At 33.6% G+C, this 15,112-nt stretch overlaps 1 protein-coding gene across 3 annotated transcripts in view; it reads right to left on the reverse strand.

Moving 5' to 3' along the window:
- Window positions 1-15,112, reverse strand: part of Srfbp1 (serum response factor binding protein 1) — a 63,469-nt gene that overhangs the window by 13,984 nt on the left and 34,373 nt on the right. For all 3 annotated transcript variants that reach the window (XM_078048447.1, XM_078048466.1, XM_078048458.1), the window contains exon 5: window positions 3,961-4,032. In XM_078048447.1, the coding sequence (XP_077904573.1) occupies window positions 3,961-4,032 (72 nt within the window). The remainder of the gene's footprint in view (window positions 1-3,960; window positions 4,033-15,112) is intronic.

The following is a 15,112-nucleotide window of genomic DNA, read 5'->3' on the forward strand; positions in this document are numbered from 1 at the left end:
GTTTGCATATAAAATTGAGCAGTTAAGAAGAACTCTGAATACCACAACCTATGTTGTACAGTCACGTGTAATTTTTGTTTTAAAAGCAAAAGTTCATGATAACCTAAAAGTTGTTGAGAGCCATAGCCGAAGGGGCCCCAGCAAACTTCCAGCTGATTGGCTCCTTTGCAGTGATGCTCATTGGAGATGCTCATTGAGCTGTTTCCCTGCCCTTTCAGACTGCCAGCTGATGATTGGCTCACAGCAGCCCCAGCAACATCTAGCTGATTGGCTCCTCTGCGGTGATGCTCTTTGGGCTGTTTCCCTGCCCTTTCAGACCACAGAGCTGCTCATTGGGGGGACTTTTTTGGCCCCGCCCACGTGACTCAGCCAATCGGCCTCAAGAGCAGGAGGATTGTGGGAGGTGGAGAGAGGCTTGTGGGGAGCTGGTGGTAGGAGTTGGGCTCTGAGGGTTTTTCCTGAGGAGGTGTTTTGTTTGGCATGTGTGGTTCTAAAAATAGAGTTAGTTTCTTTTGACAAGTGGCTCCTGATTGTGCCAAGCCAGACTGCGGCACAAAGTACTTATTATTGTAATAATAAGTACTTTAAATGAGGACATAAAACATTCTGATGCTGTATGTATTTTAGCTCATTAGCTAATAATTGAGGAAAATGTGGCTTATATAGGAAAAGGAAAAGGTGTTAGCGTAAGACTTCTTGTAATAACTCTAAACCTGAGAAAACATTTTGTGTCTCTGGTCTATAAATGGACAATCCACTTATAATATGCAGTAGTACCCATGTCCTTAACATTGGCTAAAATTTCACTGTTGCATAGTTAGGAATATATTACTGCTTTAGAACAATGGGTTGAAATTAAATGGCTTCTGGAGTTCTTTTTAGTTATCAGCCTAGAAGGAAAAGGTCAAATTATGTTTGGGTATTAATTTATAGTTATTTGTTATATAAATTTATAATTATTATATATAATTATATATTATTATAACAAATTAAAACAATTAAAAATTATATAATAAATTAAAATAATGATAATTGAAGTTTTCACTGAATTGAAAATATTTAATCAAGGTATTCAGAAACATCAGAATTCATTGCAGAGAATCAATCTATCTCTCCTCTGTATATATATTTAACTACTAGTTATTTTTATTTATTCATATTTGTATTTTTGGGAGTAGGAAAAACAGTGCAGTTGGAAAAATTTCTTGACTTAAACATTAGTTTTTATAGACAGGAATGATTAAATTATCTGTTATTAAAAGACCAATAAAATATTATATTATACACTTTTTAAAATGTTTTTATGTCTTAGAAATGTCAATTTCATAAATTATATCAATAATTTAGATAACCTTAAATTATTTCTAAGTAAAAAAGGTACAATTTTATATGTTTCTTAAATTTTATTCTTTTTTAAAAATATTTATTTTTTAGTTGTCGTTAGACACAATACCTTTATTTTATTTACTTTTTTGTGGTGCGGAGGTTCAAACCCAGGGCCTCACATGTACTAGGCTAGCGCTCTAGGCTGAGCCACAACCCCAGCCCCTTTAATTTTATTTTTAAAACCTTGTTTATAGAAAGCCCTTCATTGAAATTTTTGAAGCTCAAATTCTAACAAGAGCTAAAGGTCAGACATTTTATTCATCAATTGACTAACAATCCAGAACTCAAAATCTCAAGCTTCTGAATTCAGTCTAATATTCCTAACAATTTTATTTTTTTCTAAAAAGACTGAAGATAACTTTCATTTGTGACTCAATCCAAATGCTTTTTAACACTAAATTGTGTGTCAAGAATCTTTCAAATCTTTCTGGAAAGAAATGAAATATAAATATTAAAAAAAAACTAGTGAAGCAAGTAGATACATATTTCTTCTTTTGGCAGAGTTTTGTGTCTGCTGTATTGAGATAATGTCTGCCTGCATCTTGATTGCCACCAGGAACTCACAAGAATGAGTAGGGCAATCTATCTTCTTTCCTTTCTCACTACCTCCTTCTTTAGTTTTACTAAGCCATTATTACATAAAGGCATTATCCTACATGTGAAGACACAAAATCCGTCTTTTTAGGCTCACAATGTTGCTCTAATTTAAAAAGCTAAGAAAAATACCCAAATGTCTTACCCAAGGCAGAATATGATAAATTTCATTTGAGAGAGAGAAATGTTGTGGAAATAAATAAAAGGAACATAAATAAGAGTGATACATATTATATTTAAAGAAAAAAATTTTGAAACTTAGCAGGCTACTGAGTAGACTCTAAGAACAAAAAGTTTTTACACCTGCATGAAAAAAAAACCTCATAATATTTGGAGGATGAAGGAAATCACAGTTTTCCTTATTTAAAATGGACACAATGTTTGCTATGGAAAATTCTCAGGAAATTGTGGTTTTTACACACCTCCACAGTTTCTTCCATTTCAAATAAATTACATAAAAAAGTGGAAAACACCTCATTTTTTAATGGAAAAATTTTATTTTGGCACATGGGTATTTATTGTGAGCACAAAAAGTATTTGGTATTCAACTTTGAAAATGTACCTCTGAATGTAAACAACAGTCTAAAAATATCTCCTAGGTGTAAAATTAATCCTTGGAAATGTTGCACACAACAAAGTGACTGCGGATTAACTGGCAGAGGTAAAATGCTAGTAAGAGTGCTTTTAATAATAAGGCGGGTGTATTTCAATTCCAGGTTTTCTTTAAAGATATAAACAACAAATTAATGGTGAAAATATATTAAGTCCTAATTCATCTTCCTTGGATCCTATTTCCTGGAGTGGACTAATCTCTAAATTTAAAGACTTCACATCACAGAATGTATATGTCCTATAGACAACTAAGGAAGAACAATCACCTTAAAAGAAAGTAAAACAACAATGAAAAAACTTGAAAATGAAGTTGAACTCATGTATTTATGAAGAATTCTAGATAAGCAGAGGCCAAGATGAGCCTTCCTCTAATAAGAAAAGAGCTTTAAAAAAAAAAGCTCTTTTAATAACCATAGGGAGACAATAATATGACAGGAAGAAATGAAGAAAATCAAGAGTACAAAGTATTGAAATGGAAAAGATTATTACTATGGATCTTGTCTTAGGAGATAGTGTTCTCTTTTAATTAAACATATGGTTGTATTTAAAACTAAGGCAATAAATGAATTGGCTTAAAATATGATGAACTGTAAGTAAAATTTAAACCATCCAAATACATCTAGATTTTACTTAGTTTTAAGCTAAATATTTAATTCTTGGCATTACTTATTGTACATGGTGTTTATACAAATAATACAGTATAACTGATTAATTTATAGTGTAAAATCAACAGGAGATAAAACGAAATGTAGGTTAGAGCAAAAATCAAATTAAAAAATGAAAAGCAGAGAGAAAAAAATTCAATTAATACAAAATCTGTTCTCAAGGTAAACTGTCTAGTATAGGTATTAGCAAAGTTGGTAGGAAAAAAAGGAGAAATAGTAAGGAAGAAGCAAGAGTGACACATCTAAACAGCAGTGACAAATCCAAATGGATAAAAGCACTGACTGTGCCACGTAATAGAGGAATAACCTTAATCAGCTCATTTAACTCACTTTTGAGCTCCACTGTCCTCATTTGTAAAAAGGGAAAAATAAAAGCTTTACAAGGTGGGTGCAGAAATTACATAAGATATTCATGAAAATGATTTATAAATTTAAAAAAATAGATTCTTACTTGTAACCAATAGGTTAATTATTCTACAAAACATGAAATGCTGTATTAAGGACTTTGCAAGTGTGACATTACAGCAAAGTGAAACAGTTAAATTCCCTTAAAAATCCTTTCAGTGGTGATACTGAAACTCAGTGAGAAAGACACCATATACTAATAGTTGATAGATCTTCTATTCAATGAATACATGACATGCAAAAGTAAGCATAAAATAAAGAGCTTTTCATAAACAAATGCCATCCACTACAGATATACCTTCTTGCAGATTTTTTCAAAGTCAATATCATCGCCAAGAGCAGATTTAGTTACCATATCAGGTTTTAATTCCTGTTGAAGAATAAAAAAACAAAAATTTCAGTTAGGAGTTTACATTTAAACAACCATTGTTATGATTTAAATTTCTTCCCATGTCTTGATTTAAGAAAGTTGACATTAATTAAAATCTTAATTTTTAGAAAAGAATAACTCTTACCACAGTAAGAAATTATCTTGCTACTAAGGAAGTCACAAGAAAACAATTTTAAGAGTTAATTTTCTTAAGAACAATATGCAAAGCAAATAAGAATAGTATTTTAACTTCAGAAAATGTTACATATTCCCTCAGTGACCTACTTCTTCCAGCTATAACCTACCAAGAGTTACCACCCATTTCAATCATGCAAGTGAATTAATGAGCTGACTAGGTTAAGGCTCTCATTAACTCAATCATTTTACCTCTAAAGTTTCTTTCTTTGTCTCATACATGAGCTTCTGAGGGACACCTCATATCTAAACCATAAAAGATGGGGTCAGAAAATACAAAATATATCATGCAATTAGGAAAAATTAGGAAGCAAGTATTGATAAGTTGTTCAAAAAAATTTAGACAAAGAAGAAAACAAGAAAAGAACACAAGACATGACTATATTATCTAGTATCAGATAAATACAGTAACTATTTGTATAAAGGAAAAACTATAGGAAATCAAGAAATAGAAATACTACTAACAAGAGACTTTGATACATCACTTGTAGCTCAAGAAAGGTCACAATATAAAAAAAATCAATAACTTGACAGTTATGTTACATAATAATGTTTCCATCAATGATGGACTACACACATAATAGTGATCCCAAAAGATTTTATTACTTAGCAGTGTCCCAACTATCTTTGTTTGTTTGCATTAAGTACATTCTAAGATGCTCTCATGATGACAAAATTTCCTAATGACCCACTTCTTGAAACATGTCCTCATAGTTAAGTACACATGACCATAATTAATAAGGTAGATCTGCATTATAAGGTAGATCTGACTTATGAATTTATTTAGAATATACTCTAATAACACAAATTAAATCTTCAAATGCATATGGAATATTCATAAAACTTTCAGTTAAAAAAAAAGAACTAATTAAAAAATGGACAAGTGATCTGAATAGACATTTTTAAATAGAAGAGTTAACAAATGGACAAACTTTAGGATTTGCAAATCAAACCATAATGAGATATTACTGTCTCCCTAGTTAGGTCTGTTATGACTTAGATAGGAGGTGTCCCCCAAGAGCGAAAGTGTGAGACAGTCCAAGAAAGTTTAAAGGTGAAACTTTAAATGATTGAGTTATGAGAGCCTTAATGTAATGAGTACATTAATCCACTGATATGAATTAACTGGGCAGTTATTGTGGGCAATTAGCATGTGACTAGAAGAAGTAGGTCAATGGGAGCATGCCTGTGGGGTTTACATTTTATTCCTCATGAGCAAAACTCTCTCTTCCTGATCATTATGTCCTGAGCTGCTTTCTTCTCCACACATTTTCACCCATGATGCTCTGCCTCACCTCAAACAGATCAGTCAAATCAGCCATCTATGGACTGAGACCTCTGAAAGTGCGAGCACCAAATAACTATTCTCTCCTCTAAAAATGTTCTGAACAGGTCTTTTGGTCACAGCAATGAAAAAGTTGACTTTTATAGAATAAGGTTTATCATTAAGAAGGAAAAATATAATAAATGGTGGTGAAGATGTGGAGATGGGGGATCTTTTATACAATCTCGGTGGAGACAAATTAGTACAGCTAATGAGTAAAACAGTTTGGAGATTCCTCAAAAAACTACAAACAGAACTATCATACGATCAAATAATCCAGTAATCCCATTACTGGGTATATCTCCAAAGGAAAAGCAATGGATATACTGAAGAGATGCCTATTCACCTACGTTTATTTCAACACTATGAGCAATGGCCAAACCCTGGAATCAACTAAGGTGTTCATCTACAGAAGAACAGATAGAAAATATGGCATTTTCTTTATGGAATATATTGCAGCAATAAAAAAAAATCTTATCATTTGTGGCAATAAGGATGAAACTAGAAGACATTAAATGAAACAGGCCAACTACAAAAAGTCAAATGCTGCATATACTCACCCACTCATGTATAAAAGTCAAAAAAGTTTATCTCAAAGAAGTTGAGAGTAGAACAGTGGTTACTAGAGACTGAGAACAACAGTAAGAAGGGAGAATAGAATGAGGTTGGATAACAAGTACCAAAATACATTTAAAGACAGGAGGAATTAGCTCTAGTGTTCCATAGCACATCAGACAGAAGAAGCTTTTTAACAATTTATTCTATATTTTAAAATAATGAGTAGAGCTCAAAGGGGCCCAACATAGGGAAATCATAAAAATTTAAGAAGGAAATGCTAACTAACCTGATTTTATCATTAACATTATATGCATGTCACATTGACAAAGTCCTCCATAAATATGTCCAATAAAACAAAATAATTTTGAATTAACTGGACTAATTATTGGTAATACACAATGTCACAAGACCTGTGAAGGGTCTGAAACTTTACCAAATTTGCAATCTAACATGTTATCCTGGTAGTATCATGGATGTTGGTAGAAGACACACGATTTGTGGATTAGAGACGAAAAGGCAGTTTAGTATCCATAGCAAAATACATTTAAAATACATAGCAGGACTCAGAGTACCCGTGTATTTTAAAATCTCAATCTTTTCTTCTTTTTGCAAACACCTAAACCCCCAGATACATGGTAGACATTAAATGCAACAAATTAACTCCATGCAATCTTTAGGAATATATTATTTCTATGATAGAATGTTAAGTGGAAAATATCTTCGTAGATTGAGGAAGGGAAAATTATCCTCTGTAGACATTAGTTTTGAGGCTTTCACAAGCCAACATGAACTAATTACAAAAACTCTACTTTTAGAACATAAATAACAATGTATTGGGCTGAACTGCTCCCCAGGATGCCTGCATCTGCATTCCAGAATCTGTGAGGAAAAAATTACCTTAAATGGAGAAAGGGACTTTGTGATATAACCAAATTAAGAGATAATCAGATTATTATCCTGGATTATCCAGGTAAACCCAATATAGTCAAAAGTTTCCTTAAAAGAGGGAAATAGTAAGGTCAGAGAGAAAATACAAAATCAAAAGCAGAAATCTTGAGAGGAGAGGGAAGGAAAAAAAGATATCTGAAAATGTTGAGTTGCTGGTCTTAAAAAATGGGTGAAGGAGACATGAGTCAAGAAATGCTTATGATCTTTAGAATCTGAAAAGGCAGGAAACAGATTCTCCCATACAGCCTACAGAAGAAATACATTCCAAAGTCACCTTGATTTCAAGACTTCTGACCTACAGAACTATATGATAATAAACCTGTATTGTTTTAAGCCATGAAATTTGTTTCTGCGGCACTAGTAAACTACTATGCATTATTCTACCAATCTTTATGTGATAAAATAAGTAATTTATCCTATACTTTTTGGATATGCACATCTACTACAAATCACAACAAAAAGTAGAAATCTAGTTTCATTCTTCTACATATGGATATCCAGTTTTCTCAGCACCATTTGTTAAAAAGGCTATCTTTTCGTGAATTTAAGCACCACTGTAGAGTGTCAAATGACTGTATCTATATGGATTTGTCTGTTTCTTCTATTTTATTCCATAGGTCTTCATGTCTGTCTTGATGCCAATACCATGCTGTTTTTGTTACTACAGCTCTGTAGTATAATTGGAGACCAGGTACTGTTCTGCTATCATAATCATTATTTTTTGTTCAATATTGCCTTGACTATTCTGGGTCTTTTATTTTTTTCATATAAAGCTTAAAACTGTTTTTTCTAGTTTCATGAAGAATGCTTTTGGTATTTTGATGGGTATTACACCGACTATGTGGATTGCTTTTAATAATATGGCAATTTTGACAATATTAATTCTGCCTATCCACAAGCATGGTAGGTCTTCCTATCTTCTAAGGTTTTCTTCAATTTCTTTCTTCAGGGTTCTATAATTTTTGTTGTAGTTATTTTACCTCCTTAGTTAGATTTATTCCCAAGCATTTTATTTATTTATTTATTTATTTGAGATTAATATGAATGGAATAGTTTTCCTTATTTCCTTCAACAGATTCTTTACTGGAGTATAGAAAAGCTATTTATTGTTATATGTTAACCTTGTAGCTTGCTACTTTCCTAAATTTATCAACTCAAGAATTTTCTAGTGAAATGTATGTATGTGTGTCTTCCAAGTATAGGATCATGTCATTGGCAAAGAGAAATAGTTTGAGTCCTTCTTTTCCTATTTGTATCCTTTTAATTTCTTTTTATTTTTCTAGAGTTTCGAGATTTATACTGAATATGAGTGGTAACAGTGGTCTTTCTTGTATCATCTCTAATTTTAGAGGAAATGCTTTGTTTCTTTCTGTTCAGTACAATGTTGGCTTGGGGTTGCTGTACGTTGTCTTCATGATATTGAGGGAAGTTCCTTCTATCCCTAGTTTCTTCAGTATTTTTAACATGAATGAGCACAGAATTTTATCCAAGACTTTTCTGCACCTATTGAGATTATGTGACTTTTGTCCTTAAATCTATCCATGCAGTAAAATACATTTATTGATGAAACATCCTTGCATCCCTGGGATAAAACTAACTTGATCATGGGTGCAATCTTGTTGTGTTTTTTAGTGCGGGCTGCTAATATTTTGTTAAGGATGCTTTGTGTCTATGTTTTTAAGGGATATTGGTCAGTAGTTTTCCTTTCTTGATGTATCTGGTTTTGATATCAGGGTGATAATGGTTCACAGAATAAATTTAAGAGTGTCCCCTCCTTTTCTATTTCATGGAAAAATTATAGGGGGACTGACATTAGTTCTTTAAAGGTTTGGTAGAACTCAGATGAGAACTCATCTGGTTTTGGGCTTTTCTTTGTTGGAAGGCTTTTTATTACTGCTTTCATAAAACTGATATTGATCTGTTCAGGTTTTTCAGATCCTCTTGGTTCAATCTAGGTGTTCTTACTACTTTGTCAGTGTCTTTTAGATTTTCCATATTTTTTGGAATATGTTTTCAAAAGAGTCCCTAATGCTCATCTGGATTTCTGAAATGTCTGTGGTGATTATCTCCCTCTAACGTTACTGATTTTGGGTCCTTTCTTTTGATTAGTTTGGCTAAAGATTTATTATCAATAATCATTTGTATTAATTCTCTAGCTCATTAATTTCAGCTCTGATCTTATTATATCCTGATTTCTACTGGTTTTGAAGTTAGTCTGCTCTTGCTTTTCTAGGGCCTTGAGATGTGACTTTAGTTATTTGGGATCTTTTATTTATTTATTTTTGTTAAGCATTAAATGCTATAAACTTATACTCTCAGAACTATCTTCATAGTGTCCTATAGATTTTGATATGTTGTCTCTCTCATTTGTTTCTAGCAATTTTAAAAATTCTTTCCTGATTCCTTCTATGAACCATTCCTCATTCAAAAGTGTATTTTTCAATCGCTTGTATTAAAATGGTTTGATTTTTTATCTTATTAATTTCAAGTTTTATTCTATTATGAACTGAGAGATGTAAGGGATTATAATGATTTCTTTGTATTTGCTAAGATTTGACTTCTATTCTAAGTAATAGCCTGTTTTGGAGAAGGTTTCATATGCAGCTAGGAAGAATATGAATTTGATGATTGATTGACAAAACATATTGTAGATTTCTATTAGGCCCATTTCTATTTAGGTCTATAGTATTTTGTAAGTTTGAAAGTATATTAGGTTTATGCCTGGATCACCCATCTGTTGGTGAGAGAGGTGAGCTCAAATCAGCCAGTATTATTGTATCGGGGTCTCAGTGTTTATACTAAGCAGGGTTTGTTTTATTTAAGTAGGTATTCAGCCATTTGGGGGATAAATATTTGCAATCCCTGTATCTTCTTGTTAGACAGTACCCTTCACAAGTATAAAATGACTTTCTTTGTCTCTTATAATCAATTTTGGTTTAAAGTCTACTTTGTCATATATGAGAGTAGCTACTCCTTGTTTTTGTTTTCCATATGCATGGTGTATTTTTTTTCCCCCATTCTTTCACCTTCAGCCTGTGAATGTCTTGGGGCTTGTAAGTATCTTATGAACATTTGTTTTTCAGTCCACTCTGAGTCTATCTTTTAAATGAATAGTTGGGATCATTTGCATTCAGTGTTATTATAGAGGTGATTTTTATTTCCTGCCATTTTGACTTATTTCTAATGTTTAATTCAGACTTGATTCTCCCTTGCTCACTACTTTTTTAGTGAGTTACAAACATTCACTGGCTCTAATGTTTGTTTTCCATGTATTGTACATGTAGTTTTAAGTATTTTTGGTAATGCATTCTGTATTTAGATTTTCATTTGATTTCCAAGGTTTGGATAATTTTCTGGTATTTCACTGCAAAGACCATGCATTCCTTTTATTTGTACCTTGCTAACTTCTTCTAAGCCAATGATTCATAATTTCTTCATGTTGTCCGAGACTTCTTGAATATTTTGGTCAAGGTCTCTTACCACTATTTTTTTATTGTTGACTTTGTTTACAAGATTATATATCTGTTTCAAGCTTGAAATTCTGTCTTTTATGTGGTCTAATCTATTGGTGATGCTTTCAATTGGGTTTTTATTTTGATTTATTGAGTCTTTCATTTCCTGTATTTCTCTTTGGTTGTTTTTCAGAATCTCTATCACTTTCTCAAAGCATTCTTTCACTTCCTGTATTTTTCTCTGGTTTGTTTTTAAGATCCACTTTTAGTTCACTGATCATTTCAACTCTCAATAAAGTCTTTACCCAGCATTTCCTCTACTAAGGTGTCAATAGAGTCCGCTGTTGAAGTGGTCTGAGCTATTTGGGGTATTTTGTTCCTTACTTTTCCATAATGTTTGTATTTATATCCATCTGCCGGGAGGATCATCTCTCCTTTTACAAGGGACTTTTTAGTGAGTTACTTTCTCTTTTAAAGTACCCCAGGCTGAGCAAATAGTTACATGTCAAAACTCCCACTCATCTTGTACCTGCTGCACCACTTTGAGAGATTATATTAATCCCCATGAACTATACTCACATTATAACAAGGCCCAATACTTTGAAAAACCTTATAATGTTCTCCACAATTTCTTTAACCAAGTATAAAATGGAAGTAATGTTCTCGTACAGACTGAGCAATTATGTATTAAGGTAGTAAAATTACTACTTAACTACATATAAGTTGAGGATGAAAAAAGAAGGAATAGACCAAAAGAATAAAAAAGACGAGAGAGAGAGAGAGAGAGAGAGAGAGAGAGAGAGAGAGAGAGAGAAAGAGAGAGAGAATTATGCAAATCTGAAATAAGAAGGAGTAAGGAATGCAAATGGAAACGAGAAACAAGGAGAGCTAGTATAAACCTGGTCTAGGAAAGGAATGATTTAAATAAATGCTTTAAAATATTGTAAGAAATATTCAATCGGGTTGAGGATTAGTATAGCAAATAAAAATACACTGATTTGATACGAAAGATAGTATCTGTGAGATCAAAACAGACATTAAGGTTATTTATGATATTCCATGATGGGCGATTTGAAGTGGGGAAATTTTTTACTGGGTTTTCCCAGTTTGGATTTCATCAGGATTAAGAATCTTTAGAGGATGCCCATTGCTCCTCAGCTGTACATCAGCACTCTTCTGATACATTTTAAGGCAGCCCATCCAATCTTTGCTGTCTCTAGGCACCTATGAGATTTCTGGTAGGTCATAGTAGTTATAGGCCTAATTGCCTATAACTTACAGGTTTCTCCTTGTGACAGACTAACAGTCTTGTGTGCCTTTCTGAAGAAAAGCTCTATGAACCCAGGGTTGTCAAATTCAATGTGGGCTCCCCTGTGTATATTTCAGAGTGTGAGGGGCGTGGTAGTCAAAGGCAGAAATGTGGTGAGGCTGAAGGGACACTGGGTGGTCAGTGACAGGTGCAGTGCTGCTTGCATTGATTTGTAGTGCACAGGCTGGTGGGCTTGAATCTGGGTATGTGGAATGGTGGCTGGTGTCTGTTGCGGTCACTAAGGTTCCCGAGAAAGCCACTGAAGTTGATAGCCAGCCCAAAGGCCCAAGTCTGCGTGCTCAGTGGCCACAGTATCTGCTGCTCATTTTCTGTTGAATGTAGGGGCACAGGGTTCATGTCTTTTGCTGACTGCTGTGAAATACAGATTACCAAAGTTCCTTCTACTGGGCCTAGTTGGCAAGAGCCCATGTCTAAATGGTTGGCAGCTATCTGCAACTGTAAGGACTGTGTGTACAAGCCATCTATGGGTGGTCTGGTCACTATTGTGGCACTGAAGTCTCCACCCTGGCGGTTGCAGATACCAGCAATTTTATATTTGGCGGGTGGGTGGGTGTATGGCAGGTTGTCAGCCTATTTTTGCCTGCTCAGGCAGCCAACAACACTCCCTGGAAATGACTTGTTCTCATATCAGCTCCATTTCACTCCCAGTCTCTGGCTTGGCAAGGGGATTTCTTTAACTTCAGCCAACAGATCCCTCTATAAGGGCTACTGGAATATCCCCTTTCAGAGGCATTCCATATGGCTTTGTTTCTAATCTGTAGATGGGTAGAAGCAGGACAGATTTAATTTCTTCTAGATAAGGCTAGCAATGTGTGGTCTCAAATGGATTCCCTGCCTGGCACAATTTCTGGCAACAATTTGGGCTGAAATGTGCAATCTTCTTCACTGTCTTTGTTTCTGCTATCCTGTTCTAATTTTTTTTTTTTCTTTCTAACTGATGTTAAGGAAGTAAGCTTGTGGGCTTTGCCTCTCCCTCTTTCTCTCTGTTACCCCCCAATCTTGTCAAGGTTCAGGGTCAAGAAATTCTTTTTTAAATTTTGTGCTCCAATAACCAAATTCCCAGGTCCTCAAAGTCTCAAGCTATCCAATATGGAGTTTTAGGGCATTTACTCTGCAATCCTCCTCTCTGATCAGCAGTTCTTTCACTGCTTTGACTCCAGGCTGTGGAGGAGTCAAGAGTTGCTGCTAAGTTAGTTTCCTAAGGATAGTTTTAAAGTGAGAAGTTTTAAAACAACTATCTTTATTATTCTAGGCTTCAAGATAAGTTTCAATAGGTTATAATTTGGGCTAGAAATTTTATTTCATTCACATTAGAAGAAAACAAATGCTCTTCAAATTGTTTATGAAGGTTGGTTATTACAGGAAAATTTAACAGGCTCTACCATATTATTGATATAAACTGTAGGGAATATCATGGGAATTGATTTTTCTAAGATTTGAGGAAATTTTCAATTTTAAAAGAATGCCTGGGATGATGAACAATTTCCTCTGACTGAGGCTGTAGTACTTTATCTGACAATGTATCAACTCCCTTCGTTATAAATGAAGAGTTTTCTACAAAAGTATTGGAAAGCAGGTAAAATCTCAAGTTTTGTAGATAAAACTAAAAAAGCCCTAATTATTTAAAAAATAGACTCTGAAAGACGTGGTAGTTAGAGGCTTCTAGCATCTGTCTAATTTGTTTCTATTAGTTAAGCTTTTAAATTAGGATTACCTAATCTAAAAGTTAAAATAAACAACTATATTTTTTCTTTAAAGTTAACATGCTTAAGAGTTAATATTCTGTTCACAAAACTGTAACAGGCTTTAGCTATCACATAATTCCAAGCCGGCCTGAGTTGTTCAAATTCTGTGCAAATTCTCTCTTCAGGATTGGCCTTTAGCTAGCTCCTGAAAGCTGATCTCTGAGTCCATGGGTTACAGGAGGCCTATCTGACTGAAGGAGTTTAATTAACAATGCATTTTAGGGGTGAATATGTCTTTGTTTTGGGAGGCTAGAGTATGACTGGCTGAGATCAATTGTATAGGAAATTAATTCATGCTTATGGGACTGGTTCCCAGTAAAAATCTTAGGCATGATGGCAACACATCGCACACATTGTCACATCACTGATGGGATTATGTCCACTCTGAGTCCACTGGGAGAAAGCTCTGGTTTTTCATGGACTTTGCTCACATACTTTCCCCTTTTGCTGATTTTAATTTGTATCCTTTGCACAGTAATAAACTGTGAGTATAAGAGTCTTTGCTGAGTCCTCTGAATATTATTACTGAATTACCAAACCTCAGAGTGATCTTGTGAACTCACCACCCACACATTTTATACAAAAGAAAATCATGACGACAGAAAATTGAAGAGATTCATTCAGAGCATCACAGCAGGGGTAGGATAAGAATTTTGGTTTTTGCCATATCCTGTTGCCAGTGATAATCAGAAATTGCTTTAATTCCTTCTATTAATCTAATGTTATTCAAGTAACTTAATTCCTTCCTAATTAATCTAATGTTATTCAAGTTTCCCACACTAAAGATTGTCATCTACTAATAGCAAGATCCATCAGAATTTCAGTTCCCAATTCTACTATGTGCTAGATGCTGTTTTATTAATTTATAAAACAATCAATTTAATTCAAATTAAGTAGTCCATTTTTTTGTTATTTGTTTATATCCATGTCTTTCTTCTGTCTACAGACATTTGTTTGAACATTCTAAAATACTGACTCAAAAATATATAACAGTATGGTGATTTTTCTGGTTCAGTGGGGAAGTATATGTTTCCAATTAAAACTATTTGTACCATACTGTGGGACACATTGGACATTACAAAAAGTAATATGGACATAGTAATAATGTTGACATTTTTAATTTCAAGGAGATCTTCAGGGTCTGGCTTTTAACTTAATAAAACATAAGAGATTTTTGTGTTTACAGCTAAATGGGATGTTTAGATTATGAGAGGTTAACTCCCACCACAAGAAAAAAGATGCTAAGTACGTATTGTACGTTTTTGGTATATTTGGAAATGAGTTAAATAATTTTTCTGAAATGACATGTGAGACAGATATTGACATCCCAATCTTTATGCTTTTCAAAAGACAGTCATTTCATTAAGGTTATTCTTCACTGACAACAAAAACCTTATTTACTAAATATTGTTATACTCTTTGTTAAATCAGCTCTATTAGATGAAACTTTAAGTTATACTCTACTATCATACCACCAAGGGATTTTTCCATATAAGTATCTGTTTTCTTCTTACCCATTTCTGGGTAT

Source organism: Ictidomys tridecemlineatus, chromosome 1 (genome assembly GCF_052094955.1).
Source record: "Ictidomys tridecemlineatus isolate mIctTri1 chromosome 1, mIctTri1.hap1, whole genome shotgun sequence".
NCBI lineage: Eukaryota > Metazoa > Chordata > Mammalia > Rodentia > Sciuridae > Ictidomys > Ictidomys tridecemlineatus.